This window comes from Chiloscyllium punctatum, chromosome 1, assembly GCF_047496795.1.
Source record: "Chiloscyllium punctatum isolate Juve2018m chromosome 1, sChiPun1.3, whole genome shotgun sequence".
Taxonomy (NCBI): Eukaryota; Metazoa; Chordata; class Chondrichthyes; order Orectolobiformes; family Hemiscylliidae; genus Chiloscyllium; species Chiloscyllium punctatum.
In genome coordinates, this window is record NC_092739.1 from 144,147,014 (window position 1) to 144,169,928 (window position 22,915).

Consider the following 22,915-nt stretch of genomic DNA (forward strand, 5'->3'; position numbering starts at 1 on the left):
TCCTTTCCTTACATGACCTGCACGCAAGGAGATATAACCATCAGGGCAGTAATCTTGAAAATGTTGAGTTTTAGCAAGTAAAATTACAGGCGGGAAATAGAGAGCCATAAACCAAGGTGAAAAATACAAAACAAAAACACGAGTAAAGACTACACTGAGAAAAAAATGGGACGGCGATAGTTTAGTGGTATTATCGCTAGGCTATTAAACCAGAGAAAATGCTCTGGGGTCCTGAGTTTGAATCTCACTTTGGCAAACAGTGGAAATGGAAATCAATTTCAAAACCAATTTTGCTCTTATAATTGGGTCCTGAGCAGCAGCACCCGTGCCCACTGCCTCTACTCAACCCTGATGCAATCTTTCCTAAATAAGGCTTTGGACCAATAAAACCCCCTAATTGCAGACATTTAGGGCTTCCTCCCTCCCAATGTCACTGTGTTTTTATCCACAGTGAGAGAGACCAGCATAGCAGGTAACAGACCTAGTTTCTCATTAAAGATACCCTTGCATGCTCCCTCCCCCACAATCCTCATAGATGTGAAACCCTCCTACCCCTGTCAACCAGCTGGACCCTTGAACTCATCTCACGGTCAAGGATTTCCTCAGGAGTTGGGGAGGAGGGAGGGGGTGGTTAACTGGTTGCAGTTGCAGCAATGGCCAGAGTTCCTGGTGGTGCTGCTGGGAGAGGAGAGCAGCCGAACATTTGCTCTCACAGGCGGGGCTTCCTCATGGATGGTCTGCCTCACTCATAGAAGGCTTATTAAACTGCTGAGGGGGAGGGGAGCCAGCAAGTCAGTGATAGAATCTGCCCCTCATTTTACCCAAGGAGGTTGCGATGGAACTATATGAAATGCTGGGTAGGCCACCGATGAACTACTGCATGCAGTCATGGTCACCATACTATCGGAAGGATGTGATTGCACTAGAGAAAATGCAGAGGAGATTTACCAGGATATTGGAGACAATAAGGATTGCAGATGCTGGAGTGTCAATAGATGTGAAGCTGGAAAAGCACAGCAGGTCAGACAGCGTTCGAGGAACAGGAAATTCAACGCTTCAGGCCAAAACACTTCGTCACGACTTGTTGGAGGGGGAGCCCAGAAGTATATGGGGGAGGCGGGGCTGGGGAAAGGGTGGATGATGCAGTTACGGGGTTATTGTCAGTGGAAGGGTGGAGCTGATAGGAAGTTGGACAGATTATGTTAGGTCAGGGAGGCGAGGAGGACGGGGGCTGGACGTGTGATAAGACTGGAGATGGAGGGACTTTGAAATTGGTGAAGTCAATATTGAGGCCATTGGGCTGTAAGCTTCCCAGGCAAAATAATAGGTGTTGTTTCTCCAGTTTACATTTGTCCTCATTCTGATAGTGGAAGAGGTCAAGAATGTACATGTCACTGGGGGAGTGGGAGGGGGAATTAAAATGGACAGCAATGAGAAGGTCGAGTTGGTTGATGCGTGCAGAGAGCAGATGTTCTGCGAACAGGTCCCTGAGCCTGCATTTGATCTCCCCAGTATAGAGGAGATCACTTTGGGAGCAATGGACTGGGATGGAGTTGTTAGACTGAGTTGTTTTCTTTGGAGCAGTAAGGTTCAGAGAGATATAAGATTATGTTGGGCATAGTTAAGGTGAATAGGAAGACAATCTTTCAATCAGCAGGAGGGTCAATAACTAGGGCAGGTAGATTTAAGTGATAGAAGATTGTGAAGAAAGTTAAGGAGAATTTTATTTCATTCAGGCTGTGGTGGAAGTCTACAACTCGCTGGCTGACAGGGTGGTGAAAATCTTATAACGTTTAAGCAGTGTTTCGATATTTGTTTGTGTTGTCTTAATGTATAGGACTTTGGAAAGTGGGATTATTGTGGTCAGAACTTTGTATATTGGCACATTCAGGATGGGTGAACTGGCCTCCTTCTATGCTGCAAAGGTTAATGAGTCTATAAATCTGCCTCAACCTGACAACTCATACCCCCCCACCAACCTTGTAAAATTCAGCTCTTGGTTTCATTTTGATTAAACTACATGTTACTCCCTCCAAGCAAAATACACTCATCACCCCAACACCATCACCCCCCACCTTCATCTACCTATCGCATTCCCACTACCTTCCCCCAGCCCTACCCCCCTGCCATTTATCTCTCAGCCCCCTTGGGCCCTCCCATATTCCTGATGAAGGGTTTATGCTCGAAACGTCACTCTCCTACTCCTCAGATGCAGCCAACTGGCTGTGCTTTTCCAGCATGACACGTTTTGACTCTGATCTCCAGCATCTGCAGTCCTCACTTTCTCACAATACATCCTACCTACTGTGTGGTGCTCAGAACTGCCCGTTGCACTCGGATGTGGACTAACCAGGGCTTTGTACAGCTGTAGCATGACTTCTCCTCCCCATTACCCTAGTTCTCTTGATATAAGAAAAGCATTCCTTACAGGGGAGGTGGCAGACTACCTGTAGTCCAGGTAATGGCATGAACTAGTAACCCAGAGACCCAGGATAATACTCTGGTGTCATGGGCAACATGGGCTTGTCTGAGCAACAGTGACTCTGAAGCTGTTATCACTTGTAAAAGCCCATCAGGTTGACCAATATCTTTGAGTCAATATCCTGTCTTCCTTACCTGGCCTTGCTTACACATCTAGACCCACTACAATGCAGTTGACTCTATTACACTCTGAAATGGGTCAACACGTTATACAGTTCAATTAGGATTGAACAAGAAATGTGATACTCACATCCGTAAAACAACAAAATCATTCCCTCAGCCCTTATGATTATCTTCTGTACTTGTTCACCCCAACCATTATATGCCCACCTGAGTAGAGAAATTTCTCCCAGTTTATTTATTGGATTTATGAGTGACTATATTTGCAACCCATTATATGTTAGTTTCTCTGTAGGGGAAACAAAGCTCACCTGAGTTATCAACTGTCTCTGTGATGTTCCTCAGTGGGCTCTGGGCTTGAGGCTGCACATTGCTCATCTGTTCATCAATAGTTTCCCCTCGAATTGTTGTCAGATCCTGCATGCTGAAGCTTCTTAGCCTTTCTGAGAGAGCTCCTTGTCCCTGTGGCACACCAAAGGATGTTATTTTTAACCACAAAAAATATGACCTTCATACCAGGATTGTTACCATTGAAGAAGAGGTCTCTTGACTCCATATTTAACAGTGTTATTATCTTTGTTTGCCGGTGAGATTGACTTTGGTCTTGTTCATCCTTGCAGTCCCTGCTTCTGAGGTGGAAACCTGGGGTTCAAATAAAAGGCAGGATCCTTAGGAGCATTGATAATCAGAAGGATCTTGGGGTGCAAGGCCATGGATCCCTGAAAGTGGCAACACAAATGAATAAGGCATAGGGCATGCATGCCCTCGGTTGGGGCATTGGTCATGGCATGGAGTATAAAAGTTGGTAAGTCATGTTGCAGCTGTATATGTCTTTAGTTAGGCCGTATTTGGAGTACTGTGTGCACTTCTGGTTGTCACACTATAAGAAGGATGTGTACACTTTGGAGAGGGTGCAAAAAAGGTTTGCCAGGATAGTGACTGGATTGGAGTGTCTTAGCCATAAGAAAAGGTTGGACAAACCTGGATTGTTTTCACTAGAGCGTCAGAGGCTGAGGAGTGACCTGGCAGAAGTATATACAATTCTGAGAGGCGTGGACAGTCAGAGTCTTTTTTCCAGCGTGGAAATATCAAATACATAGAAATAGGTTTAGGGTGAGAGGGGGAAAGTTTAAAGGAAATGAGGCAAGTTTTTACACAGAGGGTGGCTTGGAACTTCCTGCCACGGGAGATAGTAGAAGCAGATATGATAACAAAGTTTGAAAGGCATTTAAACAGACACAAAAAGGCAGGGATGGAGGGGTATGGAAGATGTGCAGGCAGATGGGATTAGTTGAGAATGGTATCATGGTCAGTATGGATATGGTAGTCCGAACAGACTATTTCTGTGCTGTTCTATGTTCTGCATTCTCTTATGTCATACATACTATGTTTTATTTTAGATGGAATTTTAAAAAAAAATCACATCTACCTGGGACCCGGGTGTCACAGGCTGGGCCAGCATTGAGAAGGTGGTGGTGAGCTGTGTCTGCAGCATACAAATAGTTCAAGGCCATTTAAATCTCTGACCACTTCCTGCAATATTGAAAGTGATCCTCAGCAGCTTCCACCACAATTGAAGGTGGCCTACTGATATAACATTTCCACCAAGACCATTTGAAAGTGCTGGTAAGAATTAGTGAAGATTTTCGATATTCTGAACTGCACCTTTTCCTGTCTTGGGGTTTTTCGGATAATTGTAGTGCAGTAGCTTGCTGCTATGAAATGATGTTGCCACCATGCCCCATCAAAAGTTGGATCTCTCCTTTAAGGGGCTTTTAAATATTTTTAATCACCCCATTCAAATACATAATGACACACCTCTGAAGCAGATGGGAGTTGAACCCAAGGCTCTGACTAAGAGGAAGGGATACCACTACTGTATCTCAAAAATCCTCTTTAAAGATGGTTCCAGGTCAGCACAGCACTGCCACATTTTCAGCTCTCCCAATCGGCAAGCCACCCACAGCATGTGAGAATAAGCATCGACAGTTACCCATTATATTTGGCTAAGCTGAACGCTGTATGCCTCCCACAACTCAAACCCCAACCCCAAATCCCCATCCTCCCTCTGTGCTTCAAGCCTCACGTCCAGTTAAGACAGGGCGGTTAGCCCCTTTTGGTTTGGCCCAGAGCTTTCTTGCTCATCCCTTGAAGAGATCAGGGCCCCAGGTTTGATTAGAGGATCACTGTAGGCAAGAGGTACTGTGAATCCACATTGGTGAACAATGAAAACGGGGAAATGTCAGAGGAAAAATTGCAGTGAAAGGGATTGTCAGAATGAACACATCTGAGTCGCTACCCACTGGCTATACTTATTATTTTACACACCATGTAAATATTTATGCTCAGAGAGCTGGTGTAGACACAATGGGCTGAATGGCCTCCTTTTGCACCATAACAATTCTATGATTCTGAGTTCTGCTCTCTTCCTGGAGTTAGAAATGATTCAATTCCCCTGCAGGATTCAAATGCGAATATAGGCTGGTGAAGTACCGAGGGAAGACTTTTAAAGGTGCCTCCTTTTAGATAAGATGCCTTGTATTTTCAGACCTCAGTACATTGGCACCAGCTGTTATAAAAAAGGTGGCTTTGACTCGGTTAAAATAAAGGGACAAAGGTGTTTGTTCATTTCCAATAAAACAGCTGAGAAAATAAGTGACACACATTAACTGCTCACCCAGTAATATTGCAGAGTTAATATCTAAGGTGTGTATTTTAACGTATAATGACGTGTTCTTTCATTTGCAGGGATGTTAGGAAGGAATTACCCGGGTCATTGTGTAGCAACATAATAAATGTATTTTTTTTAAAAGTGACTAATGTGGTTGTGACAAATAGGAAGTTTGTGAAGGTCTTGTACAGAGTTCCCAGGAGATTGATTAGAATGTGGATTCCAGGTAATCCAAGATGGAGGACGGGAAAAAATTGAGGCTGTAGCAGTTGTTCTTTTTTGAGGTATTTTAGGTGTGGAGTTGATTTCCTCAAAACCTAAAAGCAGTAATTACTGTTTTATAAGTTGTTACATTGTTATAGAACTTTGGGGAAAAACATCAGAATAATGGCACTTTACAAAAATAGAAGGGAGACAAAGGCAGTGACTACATGGAAGTGAATCAAACAGAGAAATAAATCTACACTGCTGCCTGACCCAGCAGTAACCTGTACAGCTGCTGCTTTTGCTGTTTAGTTTCAAGTATCTTTGGACATCAGATTTAATTTTAACGAAAATAGACAAACAGTGAAATTCACAACTGACCTTGAAGAAACCCATGTAGAAGAGCTCCCAGCAGGGGAGCAGCTAAATGGGTCATTTCTGAGATTAGATTAGATTACTTACAGTGTGGAAACAGGCCCTTCGGCCCAACAAGTCCACACCGACCCACCGAAGTGCAACCCATCCAGACCCATTCCCCCACATTTACCCCTTCACCTAACACTACGGGCAATTTAGCATGGCCAATTCACCTAACCCGCACATCTTTGGATTGTGGGAGGAAACCGGAGCACCTGGAGGAAACCCACGCAGACACAGGGAGAATGTGCAAACTCTCTTTCTTTTGTAAATCTACATTAATGAGTAGTGTGGGTTTTTTTTTGATCATATGTTTTTACTGAGATCTGTCTCTTGGTTAAACTTTGAAAATATGAAACAGTGGTGCTAAGTTAGCTTGGAGCAGTGTTTTTAGAGTATTAAGACTGGGCTATTTTCTGAGTCTATAGACTGTTAAGGTGCAAAGATGGTCTTTAGTAGAATGATGTGCCTTTCCTGTTGGATGTGGGGGATTAGGGAGAATTTCCATGTTACTGATGATTATGTCTGTAGGAAGTGTGTTTGGTTGTGAATCCTATCGGATTGCATGGATCAGTTGGAGCAGCAGTTCGAGGCAATGAGGAAATTACAGGAGTTAGGGGATGGATAGATGGTAGTTATGGAAAGGGAGATAAATTGAAGATGTAGCCAGGTAGATGGGTTATCTCCAGGAAAGGTAGGTAGGGAGGGAGGCAGGAGTGTAGGAATGTATGGCGTTTTGGAAAATGCAGGGAATGATGGACTCTCAGGGGAATGTAGCTCTGGTACCGAGATTGGCTTGAATGTAATGAGGGGTACATCAGGTTCGAAGCGATTGACTGTGTTAAAGGACTTTCTATTCAGACATACAGACAGACGTTTCTGCAGCTGACAGTGAGACATCAGAATGGTGTGTTGCCTTCCAGATGCCAGGATCAAGGATATCTCAGATAGAGTGCAGAATATCCTCAAAGGGGTGGGGGACCAGTAGGAGGTCATTATATACATTGGAACTGATGACATAGGAAGAGAAAAGGACGAGACTCTGAGGACAGCATATAGGACGTTCGGCAGGAATTTAAAAAGTAGGTGATCAAGGGTAGCAATATCTGAATTACTCTCAGTGCCACAAGGTAGTGAGGGTAGGAATAGGAGGATAGAGCAGATGGATATGTGGCTGAGGAGCTGATGCAGGGGAGAAGGGTTCACATTTTTGGATCATTGGAATCTCTTCTGGTGTAGAAGTGACCTGTACAAGAAGGATGGATTGCACCAGAATTGCAATAACATGGTGGGGAGATTTGCTCAAGCTGCTTGAGAGGATTAATTGCGGGGGGGAGGTGTTATTGGGGTGGGATCCATGGAGATAGTGAGGAAAGAGATCAATTTGAGCCTGGGACAGCAGGAAAAGGAGTAAGTCAAATAGTCTAGGCAGGCAGGAACAAAGCAGAGAATGAGGTAGGACTGATAAATTAAACTGCATTTATTTCAATGCAAGAGGCCTAACAGGGAAGGCAGATGGACTCAGGGCATAGTTAGGAACATGGAATTGGGATAAAATAGCAATTTCAGAAACATGGCTCAGGGATGGGCAGGACTGGAAGTTTAATGTTGCAGGATACAAATGCTACAGGAAGGATTAGGGATAATGTTATGGCTGTAGTAGGGAGCATATTTCTGGGAATATGTCCAGGGAAATTATTTGGGTGGAACTGAGAAATAAAAAAGGAATGATCACCTTATTGGGATTTACTATAGACGCCCCCCAATAGTCAACAGGAAATTGAGAAATAAACTTGGAAGAAGATCTCAGTTATCTGTAAGAATGTTAGGGTGGTCATGGGAAGGGATTTTAACTTTCCAAACATAGACTGGGACTGCCATAGAGTTAACGGCTTGGATGAAGAGTAATTTGTTAAGTTTGTATAAGAAAGTTTTCTTATGCAGTATGTGTACATATCTACTAGAAAAGGAGTAAAACTTGACCTACTCTTGGGAAATAAGGCAGGACAGGAGACTAAGGTTTTAGTGGGGAAGCACTTTGGGGCCAGTGACCATAATTCTATTTGTTTTAAAATAGTGATGGAAAAGGACAGACCAGATGTAAAAGTTGAATTTCTAAATTGGAGGAAAGCCAACTTTGATGGTATTAGGCAAGAACTTTCAAAAGCTGATTGGGCGCAGATGTTTGCAGGTAAAGGGATGGCTGGAAAATGGGAAGCCTTCAAAAATGAGATAACAAGAGTCCAGAGACAGTATATTCCTGTCAGGGTGAAAAGAAAGGCTGGTAGGTACAAGGAATGCTGGTCGATTAAAAAAACTGAGGTTTTGGTGAAGAAAAAGAAGAAAGCAAATGTCAGGTATAGACAGGATGGATCAAATTAATCCTCAGAAGAGCATAAAGGCAATAGGAGTATTGTTAAGAGAGAAATCAGGAGGGTCAAAAGGCGATATGAGATAGCTTTGGCAAATAGGGTTAAGAATAATCCAAAGGGTTTCCACAAACACATTAAGGACGAAAGGATAACTAGGGAGAGAATAGGGCCCCTCAAAGATCAAGAAGCCCTCCGCTTCTTCCTTTCCCGCTGTACCAACCAGTACCCTTCCACTGACACCCTCCTTCGACTGACTGAACTGGTCCTCACCCTGAACAACTTCTCTTTCCAATCCTCCCACTTCCTCCAAACCAAAGGAGTAGCCATGGGCACCCACATGGGCCCCAGCTATGCCTGCCTCTTCACAGGATACGTGGAACAATCCATCTTCCGCAGCTACACTGGCACCACCCCCCACCTTTTCCTCCGCTACATCGATGACTGTATCGGCGCTGCCTCGTGCTCCCACGAGGAGGTTGAACAGTTCATCCACTTTACCAACACCTTCCACCCTGACCTCAAATTCACCTGGACCATCTCAGACTCCTCCCTCCCCTTCCTAGACCTTTCCATTTCTATCTCGAGCGACCGAATCAACACGGACATTTACTATAAACCGACCGACTCCCACAGCTACCTAGACTACACCTCCTCCCACCCTGCCCCCTGTAAAAACGCCATCCCATATTCCCAATTCCTTTGTCTCCACTGCATCTGCTCCCAGGAGGACCAGTTCCAATACCGTACAACCCAGATGGCCTCCTTCTTCAAAGACCGCAACATCCCCCCAGACGTGATCGACGATGCCCTCCACCGCATCTCCTCCACTTCCCGCTCCTCCGCCCTTGAGCCCCGCCCCTCCAATCGCCACCAGGACAGAACCCCACTGGTCCACACCTACCACCCCACCAACCTCCATATACATCGTATCATCCGTCATCATTTCCGCTACCTCCAAACGGAGGTTATATTTCCCTCCCCTCCCCTATCAGCGTTCTGAAAAGACCACTCCCTCCGTGACTCCCTCGTCAGGTCCACACTCCCCACCAACCCAACCTCCACTCCCGGCATCTTCCCCTGCAACCGCAAGAAATGCAAAACTTGCGCCCAGACCTCCCCCCTTACTTCCCTCCAAGGCCCCAAGGGATCCTTCCATATCTGCCACAAATTCACCCGCACCGCCACACACATCATTTATTGCATCTGCTGCACCCGATGTGGCCTCCTCTATTTTGGGGAGACAGGCCGCCTACTTGCGGAACATTTCAGACAACACCTCTGAGACGCCCAGACCAACCAACCCAACCACCCTGTGGCTCAACACTTCAACTCCCCCTCCCACTCCACCAAGGACATGCAAGTCCTTGGACTCCTCCATCGCCAGACCATAGCAACACGACGGCTAGAGGAAGAGCGCCTCATCTTCCGCCTAGGAACCCTCCAACCACAAGGGATGAACTCAGGTTTCTCCAGTTTCCTCATTTCCCCTCCCCCCACCTTGTTTCAGTCAAATCCCTCAAACTCAGCACCGCCTTCCTAACCTGCAATCTTCTTCCTGACCTCTCCGCCCCCACCCCCACTCCAGCCTATCACCCTCACCTTGACCTCCTTCCACCTATCACATTTCCAACGCCCCTCCCCCAAGTCCCTCCTCCCTACCTTTTATCTTAGCCTGCTGGACACACTTTCCTCATTCCTGAAGAAGGGCTCATGCCCGAAATGTCGATTCTCCTGTTCCTTGGATGCTGCCTGACCTGCTCTGCTTTTCCAGCAACACAGTTTCAGCTCTGATCTCCAGCATCTGGAGTCCTCACTTTCTCCCCTCAAAGATCAGCAAGGCGGCCTTTGTGTAGAGCCACAGAAGATGGGGGAGATATTAAACAAGTATGTAGTGTCAGCGTTTACTGTGAAGAAGGATATGGAAGATAGAGAATATGGGGGAATAAATAGTGACATCTTAAAGAATGTCCATATTTCAGAGGAGGAGGTGCTGAATGTCTTAAAATGGATAAAGTTCAATAAATCCCCAGGACCAGATCAGGTGTACCCTAAACCTCTGTGGGAAGCTAGAGAAATGATTGCTGGGCCCCTTTCTGAGATATTTGTATCATTGATAGTCACAGGTGAGGTACCAGAAGACTGAGGGTGGCTAACGTGGTGCCACTGTTTAAGAAGGGAAAAGCCAGGGAAATATGGACCGGTGAGCCTGACATCGGTCGAGTGCAAATTGTTGGAGGGAATCCTGAGGACAGGATGTACATGTATTTGGAAAGGCAAGGACTGATTAGGGATAGTCAACATGGCTTTGGGCGTGGGAAATCATGTCTCACAAACTTGATTGAGTTTTTTGAAGAAGTAACAAAAGGATTGATAAGGACAGAGCGGTAGACATGATCTATATGGATTTCAGTAAGGCGTTCGACAAGGTTCCTCATGGTAGACAAGTTAGTGAGGTTACTTTACTTGCAATAGAGGGGAAACCAGCTATTTGGATACAGAGCTGGCTTGAAGATAGAAGACAGGGGGTTGTAAACCTTTAGAATAGTCTATCCCAGAAGACTGTGGAAGCTCAGTCTTTGAGTATATTTAAGGTTAATGTTGATAATTCTTTTGACTGTCAATGGTGTAAAGAATTATAGGGATATTGTGGATAGTTAACTCAGCCACATTAGGGAGATTTAAACAATCCTTGAATAAGCACATGGATGATGATGGGATAGTGTAGGGGGATGGGCTCAGATTAGTTCACAGGTAGGCACAACATCGAGGGCCGAAAGGCCTGTTCTACACTGTTCTATGTTCTATGATAGAGGTTGGTGGTGGAGGGTTGCATTTCAGACTGGAGGACTGTGACCAGTGGTGTGCCACAAGGATCGGTGCTGGGTCCGCTGCTTGTCATCATTTATATAAATGATTTAGATGTGAACATAGGAGGTATGGGTCGTAAGTTTGCAGATGACATGAAAATTGGAGGTGTAGGGGACAGCGAAGAAGGTTACCTCAGAGTAAAACAGGATCTTGATCAGATGGGCCAATGGGCTGAGGAGTGGCAGATGGAGTTTCATTTAGATAAATGTGAGGTGCTGCATTTTGGAAAGGTTAATCAGAGCAGGACATATACACCTAATGGTAAGGTCCTGAGGAGTGTTGCTGAACAAAGAGACCATGGAGTGCAGGTTCATAGTTCCTTGAAAGTGGAATTGCAGGTAGATGGGATAGTGAAGCAAGTATTTGTTACGCTTGCCTTTATTGATCAGTGTATTGAGTATAGGAGTTTGGAGATCATGTTGCAGCTGTACAGGATACTGGCTAGACAACTATTGGCATACTGTGTGCAATTCTGGTCTCCCTGTTATGGGAAGGATGTTGTGAAATGTGAAAGAGTTCAGAAAAGATTTACAAGGATGTTGCCATGGTTGGACGGTTTGAGAGGCTGTTTTCCCTGTAGCATTGGAGGCTGAGGGGTGACCTTATAGAGGTTTATAAAATCATGAGGGGCATGGATAGGGTAAACAGACAAGGTCTTTTCCCAGGGGTGCAGGAGTCCAAAACTAGATGGCATAGGTTTAAGGTGAGAGGGGAAAGATTTAAAACAAATCTAAAATACAACTTTTTCAAACAGAGGATGGTGTGTGTATGGAATAAGCTGCCAGAGGAAGTGGTGAAGGCTGGTACAATTGCAACATTTAAAGGACATTTGGATGGGTATATGATTAGGAAGGGTTTGGAGGGTTATAGGCCACATGCTGGAAAATAGGACTAGATTAATTTCGGACATCTCGTTGGCATGCACGAGTTGGGCCGAAGGGTCTGTTTCTGTGCTGTACACATCTATAGCTCTGTCTCTAATTATCCCAGGGATCGGAATGTCAGTAAATTCTCATGTAACATTCAAAAGGAAATTAGATATTTATTAGAAAAGGAATCATGGGTGTGGTCATGGGAAAACAGCGAGGGAGAAATGTTAAGCAGAGACATATAGGATGAATAGTCTCCTAATACACTATTTCATTCTATGATTGACACTAACCAAGGCTCACCCCCTACTAATCTGAATATTAGCTTATCACACAAAATCCATGCAGCTCTTTTAAGCATATATTTATTTCCAAGCAGTGTGCGGAGTGTGAGCCTAATATCCAAAGCTGTAGAAGCGAATAACATCTTAAATGGAACTGATAGTTTAAGACTTTTGGAACCATGCCCAAAATGAACCCAACTTCCTTTGTGTGATGCCGACAAAGTTGCTACACATTTGCAAGATTTTCAGTTTTATTCAGCACCAAACAAATACTTGTTTCTGCCCTGTATCAGTATCAGTGATGTAGTTGTGACTCATGAGCAACTGAACCACTACACCAAAACAGGGATTTGATGTTTCTGTGTGTGTTATCACTAGTGCTCTCTCAACAAAACAGAATGGCACATGCAACAATCCAAAACACACACGCAGTTTGGTCAGTACATTTCAAGCAGTCATTTTAAAAGATCTGAGACTCAGGTTACTGTCTAGTTAATATACACCAACACTCAAGCATATAAGCAAACCTCACCGTTTTTGGTCAGATTAGATTATAAGACGTTCGGGTGCGATTAAAAACAAATTGCTTATTCTGCTGGGTTCCAATTTCTAGGCAGTTTAACAAGATCTGCAGCTGATCAACCTTCCCCCCCGAATCGTCATAAACCGAGTAAATGTTTCCCCACTTTCAGCTCCATCACTTCCCTCGTAAAGTAGAATATTGTTGTCGGGGATCAGGAAAATCCAAGTTCATCATAAAAGGTCACTGACCTGAAAAGTTAACAATTACATATTTTTCTTAACCCTTGGTGCACTTTAGTTGCACCTGTAATTAAAGTACGTTGTCACTCCAAAGTAATAGAGTTTATTGGAGTAGTGGTAGCCCCGGTTGACTTCTTCCTCTTCATTCATGGTAGTGCCTATCCCCAAAAATCAGCCGATGCTAAAGCATTTTCATGGCCTCAATGCTGGTTTCCTGTAAACTAAAATACACTGTGTTTCTTTCTTTACAAGAGCCCAAATTAGGGTCACATCCACCTTTATATTAATGGCATTAGGCAAGTATTAAAATGCAAGGAATCTAAATCAAAGTGAATTCTTAGCGTGGGGGTTAATATTTGCGCAATCTGCATTACCTTCTTCTCTGTTAGCTCCATATATAGGATTAAGTTGAGAAGGTGAGATACCTAATGCAGAAAAAGCAGTTATGGAAATCCGGTGAAAGCTGACACAGTCTTTAAGAGAATCATAGAGTCATGAGAACATGCAGTGCTGAAGGAGAACTTTCACTATGTTTGGCTCTGCTGACTATTTGTCAAACTAACCACACCTAGTCCCATATCCTCAATGGTTTGTCTGTAATACCAGAGAGTGGTGGGAATCTAGACCTCGCTGCAGAAAATGACTGTAAAGGCAGAAACCCTCATGACATTGAAGAAGTATTTGGATGTACACTGCAATGACAAGGCATACAAGGCTATGGGCCAAGTGATGCAAATAGGATTAGAATAGTTAGGTAAAACTACTGCATTTTCCGCTTGGGGATTCTGAAGCCTTTGGGACTCAATTTCAAGTTCAATAATTTTAGGGCCCGAGCACCTTCTCCCATGTCCTCAGCCTAACCTCCATGTCCCACACCCTGTCATCACATGGTTTGCTACCACAAATGACCCATTGTCAGCCACTAATGCTCCCCAGCTATTGACTCTCCCAGACTGACCTTTACCCGTTCCTTTGTCTGTTCAACTGTTGTATTTTTCTCTCTCTCAGGACGTCACCTCCACCTCGCCCCTCCACTCTATTCCATTTTCTGCATATATAACCAACCTTTTCCTAGCAACAATCAGTTCTGAAGAAGGGTCGCTGGACCCAAAATGTTAACTCCGCTTTCTCTCCTCAGATGCTGACAGATCTGCTGAGTTTTCCCAGCAATTTCTAGCTTTGATTTAGAATAGTTAGGTGGCTTGTTTTTGACCAGCACAGACTCGAAAGGCTGAAGAGCCTTTTTCTGTGCTGTAGACCCAAAAACACCTTGTAGGTTCCTCATGCTCACTACCTGTCCAAATCTCTTTTAGAATAATTTACAGGATGAAATTCCACCATCTTTTCTCAGATAGAATGTTCAAGATCCCAACAGCTTTGAACAAAATAAAAATTCTCTATATCTCTCCTCTTGATCTTTTGTCAGTGATTTTGACCTGTCATCACACTGAAGCCATCCATTAAGTCACCTTTTAAATGTGTCACTTCCAACGGCATCAGTTCTAACCTTTCCAATGACTAACTGACGGTCATTTACTCTCATAACCTGAATCCCTAGTGACACATTTCACCACATTTAACATCATGACACATTGTGATTAAATGATCTCCTGAAATCATACTCCAACCATCTGAAAAAGATGGGTCTCATCAGAAAATTTGAGTAGTTGTGTACTACAGCATGTTATTGCATGGAGTAATGGGCCGAAAATTCTGCATGGGTTTTACCAGGTCCTCTGTTTTAACTGCAGAATCCCTCCAGCAGTTCTTTTTTATCATTTGCACCATTTCCTGGGTCTCCTGCTGGAGTTAAAATTGGAACATGGTGGCATACCCAGGGCTGCACAGATGCTGGTATATTAGTTAGTTTGAAATGGTCTCTGAACAAAAACATAGGTTTTCAGCACAGGATCTTTTCAAAGAAATCTATAATGCCAACCTCTTATTGAATGTACAGGGTTAAGTTGCAGTCTTTGATTTCTGTAGCTTCCTAGTTACTTTCCAGGCTCAAGGATGAGATCATTCACCTCACATAACCTGAATATTGAGATGATGACACGGGGTGGGGAGATCTTGTGGGGAGAGGAAGCTATCTCCAGGTTGTTGTGTGCTCGAAAATTCCCTTGACCTGACACAGTTCCACATTTCTTCAAAAAACACACCTTTAACAGAAATACAGAGCATATCATCTCTCAGAGAGCTCCAATCACAGAGTCAACAGAAGACAATGCACCTTTATTGACGCAGCTAGTTGGTAAATGGTAAATTTAAAGGTGCAATTTGATTGTTATTGAATAAGTGAATGGATGGCTGAGTGAATGGGGGGAGCAGGATGGGTAGGTTTATAGATGGTCAGAAAGTGAAGTGTGTGGAGGGTGGGGTGGTCGGAGGGTGGGGTGGTCGGAGGGTGGGGTGGTCAGTGAGTGAGGTGGTCAGTGAGTAAGGTGGTCAGTGAGTGAGGTGGTTGGAGGGTGGGGTGGTCGGAGGGTGAGGTGGTCAGAGAGTGAAGTGTTCGGAGGGTGAGGTGTTCAGTGGGTGAGGTGGTCAGTGAGGTGAACGAAGGGTGAAATCATCAGAGGGTGAGGTCGTCAGAGAGTGGGGTAGCCAGAGAGTAAGGTGGTCGGAGGGTGAAGTGGTCAGAGGATGAGGTATTCGGAGGGTGAGGTGGTCAGAGAGTAAGGTGGTCAGAGAGTAAGGAGGTCAGAGAGTAACGTGGTCGGAGAGTCATGTTGTATCAGGTCTGGTGGGGCAGTTAGGTCGTCAGTGGAGGGGTAATTGGGTCAGGTCAGGGGCTAATTGGTTGATTGTGAGGTAGTCAGGTCAGGTTAGGGGCAATAGACGGGTGGCCAATGTAACTGATGTGGGAAATCAGTTATGTAGTTACCCTGAAATTAGACCATTTTAAATATCTCTAACATTTCCTAGGAAATTATCTTGATAGGTACATCAGAACTATCCCAGGTGTACTATTCTAACTCAAGAGTTGGAGACATTTGTGGGTAGAGCTGGGGAATTTCCCAACGGAAGTTTAAATTTCCGGCCCAATGCCCAAGTATTGCAATGTGTCAGCACATTCACAGTGTCGTGACATGCCCCTCAATCATACAACAATCCAAGCCAAAGGTCTGAGCTTCCACTTTGGAGTTCAATTGGAGTAATTGGAGTTTAATGCTTTTTCCTTCAGGTGTTGGTATCTTAAACAAGTTTATGAATACAAACCACGATTAAGGCCTGATGGAATGAGGCTGGTGTTCAATGGTAATTGGAAAGGTCAACTTTCACTCTTGCCTTATTAGAGTCATAGAGTTATACAGCACAGAAAGATACTCTTCAGTTGAACTTGTCTGTGCTGACCAGACATCCCAATCTGAACTAGCCCCATTTAAAAGGTATCTGGACGGGCATTTGAATAGGAAAGGTTTGGAGGGAATATGAGCCAAGCGCAGAGAGTGAGTTAGTTGGAGAGTGAAGTGGTCAGAGGGCGAGATGGTCAGAGAGTGAGGTGGCCAGGGAGTAAGGTGGTCTGAGGGTGAAGTGGTCAGAAGGTGAGGTGTTCAGAGGGTGAGGTGGTCAGAGAGTGAGAGTGGTCACACCTCACACTCTGACCACCTCACCCTCTGACCACTTCCCCCTCCGACCACCTTACTCTCTGCATTTGGCCCATATCCCTCCAAACCTTTCCTACTCAAATACCTGTCCAGATACTTTTAAAATAATCTAATTGTACCAGCCTCCGCCAATTCCTCTGGCAGCTTATTCCATACATGCACCACCACCTCTTGAAAAGTTACCCCTCAGATCCTTTCCAAATCTTTCCCCTCTCACCTTAAACCAATGCCCTCTAGTTAAGGACTCCCCTACCTTGGAAGAAAGACTTTGCCTATTTACCCAATCCAAGCCCCTCATGATTTTATAATCTTCTATAAGGTCACCTCTTAGCCTCCAACACTCCAGGGAAATAAAAACCCCTAACCTATTCAACCTCTCCCTATAACTCAAACCTTCCAGTCCCGGCAATATCCTTGTGAATCTTTTCTGCACCCTCTCAAGTTTAACAACAGGAATATAAGAACTGTGGAATGAGAAAGGCCACTAAACTCATCATGCCCATTCGCTTCAATGTACCATCAATGTGCCTACACTGTTCCTACTAATCTGATCCAAAATTCCTGAGCAAACTACTGCCAACCCAAACTCCCTTTTAACATACATTGAATAACGTACACGTTTTGATTGTTCAAGACTTTTGTCTATCTCTATAACCTTCAGCAACATCTCTGTTTGAGGGCACAGTAATTCTGTTGAAATGTTGACTTCGGGTGATTGTGTAGCATTAGCAAAATTGGTTCAGCTTTCCTATTGTTTAACCCTTCCTATTTCCATTGATTTTGATGAAAGTGAAACAGGGGAGAGTAGTGTCCTGGACATCTAGAACTAACCATTAAGCATTAATGCCAATGTCCAGCCTCTCTCTATTGTGCCAACCATCAATTGAATACAAGTGAGTTACAGCCCAAGGATATCAGTTAATTGCCCTGTGGTTGTTACCTTGGCAGCAGCTGTGACAGCAGCAGTTGCTGCCACATTCAGTCCACGCCTACCAAACTGCACCACAGCTTCATAGCTTCGATCCTTGGCTTGGCTCAAATAGTCATCAATCTCCTGTGATGAAGAGAAGGAAACGTCTGAGAAAACATTACTGACTGGAACGACAAGTGGCAATCTTTGAAATAGTTTACTCATGCTGATGGAATGTTAAGCAACCCTGTTTATCTCCCGTCCCTCTGAAAAATGGGTAGATATAGTTTAGGCATTTTGGACCAGCCTACCAGTTTTTGACCAAGATTTGCTGCTGCATCAACTCTGCATGAAGTTGCAGGAGAGTTAATTCGTTCATTTTGCCACCCTGGGAGGCCACTCATCAATTCACTTGAGGTATTATCCAATTCACAAACCGACAGATTTGAGGACCAAACCAGCTCGCATATGAACACTCAGGGCTCCAAATTCCTCACTGCACTACATTAAGATTCTAGACCCTGATCCCACTTTCTCTGAAACAACTGACATTGAATTCTTCCTTTTTTATTTATTCATTCAGTGGATGAGGGCATCACTGTCTAGGCCAGCATTTATTGCCCATCCCTAGTTGGCCAGAGGCAGTAAAGAATCAATCTCATTTCTACGGGTCTGGAGTCACATGTAGTCCAGACCAGGTAAGGACAGCAGTTTCCTTCCCTAAAGGACATTGGTGAACCAGATGGATCTTTCCAACAATCAACAATGGAATCATCATCAGACTCTCAATTCTTGCTTTTTAAAATTGCATTAAAATTCCATCATCTGCCATGGCAGGTTTCGAAACTGGGTTCTCAGAACATTACCTGGGTCTCTGGATTAATAGCCCACTAGACCATCATCTCCCATATGCATAATTCAGTTCTGATCCACCTGAAGAATCAAGCACTCATTCAATGATTCAGCGAATGGAAAATCATAGTTCATTATTTTCCAAAGGAATGCACCCGTTCCTCCTCAGTGGAACAGCCAGAGAAACCTTGAAGTAACAGGGATAACCTACAATTATGGTGGATAACACCCATGGAGGTTCTAGCCCTAAATCTCATCCTATGGAAATTTGAAGATAACAAACACAGACAGTGCCGGAGCAACTCAGCAGGTCTGGCAGCATGTCGAGAGAGAAAAACAGCTCAAATGTTTCCAGTCTAGTAGGATTCATCTTTAGAACTATTCTGAAGGTGAGTTGTACTGGACTCGAAACCCAAACTCAGTTTCTCTCTCCACAGATGCTGCCAGACCTGCTGAGCTTCTCCAGCACTCTCTGTGCTTGTTTCAGATTTCCAACATCTGCAGTATTTCACTTTTATTCAGAAATGTGAGGATGTTCACTCTGGTGCAGGGTAGAGACATTTACAAGGACAGAGGCATTATATCCATGTTGGTTCTCAAGAAACCAGTGTCCCTACTTTATCATCAAGCAAAGCAAACGTAGTTCAGCTACTAGGCAACATATACTATACTAACACTCAGTTCAGTCACAAGACGTTTACAACAGGAACATGTTATTGTATATTAGATGCCATCACCCAAATCACATGGATTTGTATGTTTGACACAGGTCTGGTAGAAATGGAAATCGTTATAATTCCAGGCCAGCCATAGTATTTGCATTGGGTGAAAAGTTGACTCTTTTGTAGAAACAGTTGACTTGTTTATTTGATAGTTTTCTACTGACTGTTCTCAACAGACATTCTTACAATCGTGTGGTAATGCTTCTCCACACTAATTTTAGATTTGGCAGCCTAAGGCCAGTAAACATATTGCTGTTTAACTTTCAGCAACTGTCAACAAGTTGAAGCGATAGCTGGAATATATATGACATCGTTTAACCTTGCCTAGCTGGCCTTGAGCCAGTGTTCTGTGAATAGGTACTGAATAGGCTTGAATCTTTACAAGAATAATTTGTCAGACTGAGTGCAGGTAACCTCTAATAGAAGCAGCAAGATTAACCAGGTCAACACAGGAAGATCTGAATTCAATATTTCTCCTTATGTTTCTGAGACATGCCAGCATTCAGTCCTCTGATAAATTGGTCAGGATCTTTTTTCTAGACACTAAATACGTCCAGACTTGAGTTTAGTAAAATCTTGGGATTCTGTTCAACTTGGAGTTATGTTTTGAGTTCCTTATCCTGTTCAGGAACAACAGCAGTTTTTATACTTCACAATATTGACATATACATTTAAGGCTAAAAGCAAATGGCTCCATCAATATTTTCACCTTGTGTTCTTAGTTTACTGAACAGATAATGGAAAAAGGGCACTGTTCTGTACTATATGTTTATGATATTACTGAGTTGTGCTTATAGCCTAGTTTCTATATGTGATTTAAGTCTGGACAGACATTGCAACATTCCGGTTGCAATGTTTGAATTCATAGGAAAGGCCTAATGAATCCTATGTTAAAGTGGAATTTCCAAACATTTTTCAAAATTGATAAAGACAATAGAACCTGTCCCCCTTTCTTTTCAAGTCTAAGTCTGCAAGGAGAAGCTCCTCCTGTCAGTGGAGTTATTTTAATTGACCTGCTCAGGTATGTTACAATATGTTTCCAGAACAGGTTGGGCTTGAACCCAGAGATCCTGGCCCAAGAGTAGGAGCACAGCTACTGCGCCACAAGGGCCCAGCACAAACCCCATTCTAGCATGGGGTGTATGTGTAAACTCTAACCTTAGGGGCGGCACGGTGGCACAGTGGTTAGCACTGCTGCCTCACAGCGCCAGGGACCCGGGTTCAATTCCCGCCTCGGGCGACTGACTGTGTGGAGTTTGCACGTTCTCCCCGTGTCTGCGTGGGTTTCCACCGGGTACTCCGGTTTCCTCCCACAGTTCAAAGATGTGCAGGTCAGGTGAATTGGCCATGCTAAATTGCCCGCAGTGTTAGGTAAGGGGTAGATGTAGGGGTATGGGTGGGTTGCGCTTCGGCGGGGCGGTGTGGACTTGTTGGGCCGAAGGGCCTGTTTCCACACTGTACGTAATCTAATCTAATCAAACCCAGGTCCCCAGCACAATGAGGCAGCAGTGCGAAACGCTAAGCTATCATGCTGACCCACTGCTGTTAATGGAATCACAGGTCATCAATTCAAGGAAATTGGCAAAGGAAGCTGAAAGTATTGAGGCAAAACCATTTTAGGCAGCAGGTCATTAGGATTAGGAATGATTGCCTGACAGTGCACTAAAAAAAAGGCTGATTAACTGGAAACTCTGGTAAAGAAAATTGGACAATTATCTACAACAAAAATAAGGGGAAAAGACAAGGAGTAGGAGAGCTGTTCTTGCAAAGAGCGGGCTGAATGGCCTTGTTTTGTGCTGCACTATTTCGTGATACTTTGATCATTAGAGTGTTTTGAGATAGCCAGCAGTAAAAGAATATTAAAGGCAGAACTTTCCAGGCCACCTCACGATCCTTCCAGACCTGGTTGCAAGGTTCCTCAGAGTGGGCTGTCGGTGGGGGAGGTGTTGTTTGAAAGCAGGTTCTCTCTCCAAGGTCTAAGCCCCATAGTTTCACTCTTTCGAACTGATCTTCAAGACCAAGTGATCTTCAAAGCCCAGCCCCACATGCTCTCATCACCTCCCCCCTTCAGCCAACATGCTGTGCCTTTCTTCTGTTTTTCACTGCAAGACCCTAAACCTTTCGTCATCCTGTGGCTTGTAGTCCCAGCTGTCACCACCAATCCTGGTAGCACTGCTGAGACTGCAGAGTTGTGAGTGAATCTGATTGGTCAGCAGCTCTCTCAGACAGGACATCTGTGGAAGTAGGCAATGGAAAGGCTTGTCTCCAGTTTGTAATAGTTTGATTCATCATGTCTGACCAATCCATGTTTGAATGTGAAGTAGGAATTTGCATGAATTGATGCACAGAGTATTTAAGCAAAATATCGTTAATTCTGGCTGACTTATGCAGTGAATTGTGAAAAATGAACAACTCCTGCATTCAGACCAACGCCACTTGAATACTTTGTGTGGGTTTGGTCTCCTTATTTAAGGATGGATATCATGTGTCAGAAGTGGTTCAGAGAAGGTTTATTAAATTGATTCCTGGAAATACTGGGTTGTCGCATAATGAAAAATTAGACCGGCTAGACTAGTTTTCACTAGAGTGTAGCACAGTGATGGGTGATTTCACTGAATTGTATGAGACCCTATATGGTTTTGACAAAATGGACATGACAAGAGTACAGAACTGGGGACATAGTTTTAAAATTAGGACAGAGATGAGGAGAAATTTATTTCTGTCAGAGAGTTGTGAAGTTTTGGAACCCTGCCTCGGGCTAGATATGGGAAAAATATTTCCCAGGTTGGGGAAGTCCAGAACTCGGGGTCACAGTCTAAGAATAAAGGATAAGCTATTCAGGACTGAGATGAGGAAGAATGTCTTCACTCAGAGAGTTGTGAACCTGTGGAATTCTCTCCCACAGGAAGTTGTTGTGGCCAGAGGGAGCTGGACATGGCCCTTGGGGCTAAAGGGGTACGGACAGAAAGTGGGATATTGAGATAGCATGATCAGCTATGATCATATTGAATGTTGGTGCAGGCTTAACGGTCTGAATGGTCTACTCCTGCACCTATTTGCTATGTTTCTGTGTGTTTATAACTGGTGCAAGCCCTTTAGGGCCCTGATGAAGTTTAGAAAGCTGAATGGAGTTGAGAATAAGTCACAAACCACACTTGGCGAAAGACCCAATGCAGGATGATCAGCCTGGGCCAGCCTATACCAGATCTTCACAAACCAACATCAATACAGATACCCAATACACAAATGGAAAATTAAAAACTCTGCAGTCTGTGACTGTTGTCAGCCAAAACAGACTAGGGAACATAGAACAACTCAATGTCAGTCTCATAAATATGAAGGAGACACCGCAGTAATACACTCTGTTACTCCTGGCACAATTATCTGGATTTGATATGAAATTACACTTGTTGTCTTACATCTACATCAGCAACAAGAAAGAAGTATGCAATCTCAGATTTTTGTTCCTGGACCCAAGAGACATGGCTTGCTCTCAGGGGATGTACTTGAGGTGTTTATGTTTTTGAAAGGAATTGACTGAGTGGATTGAGAGCGCTATTTCCTATGCTGTGGAATTCCAGAATGTGGGATCATAAACATGAAAAAAAACGCTGTCGATCCCAGGTCATCTGACTATTTCAAAACTGTGATAAATAGGTTTTAGTAGATGAGGGTATAAAGGGTTATGGATCCAAGACTAATTTACAAACATAGCAGGTTCCTGGGGCTGAATGGCCTACTCCTGTTCCTCTGAGTCTCGTAGAAATTTTCAGAG

At 44.0% G+C, this 22,915-nt stretch overlaps 2 protein-coding genes across 6 annotated transcripts in view; one reads left to right on the plus strand and one right to left on the minus strand.

Annotated features, from left to right (window-relative positions):
* Positions 1-22,915, plus strand: part of mrpl35 (mitochondrial ribosomal protein L35) — a 72,407-nt gene that overhangs the window by 40,162 nt on the left and 9,330 nt on the right. The window lies entirely within an intron of this gene.
* LOC140480850 (receptor expression-enhancing protein 1-like) overlaps positions 1-22,915 on the minus strand; it is an 88,180-nt gene that overhangs the window by 23,877 nt on the left and 41,388 nt on the right. For all 4 annotated transcript variants that reach the window (XM_072576350.1, XM_072576359.1, XM_072576367.1 and 1 more), the window contains exons 5-6: positions 17,597-17,710; positions 2,913-3,063 (exon numbers count right to left, since the gene is read on the minus strand). In XM_072576350.1, the coding sequence (XP_072432451.1) occupies positions 2,913-3,063; positions 17,597-17,710 (265 nt within the window). The remainder of the gene's footprint in view (positions 1-2,912; positions 3,064-17,596; positions 17,711-22,915) is intronic.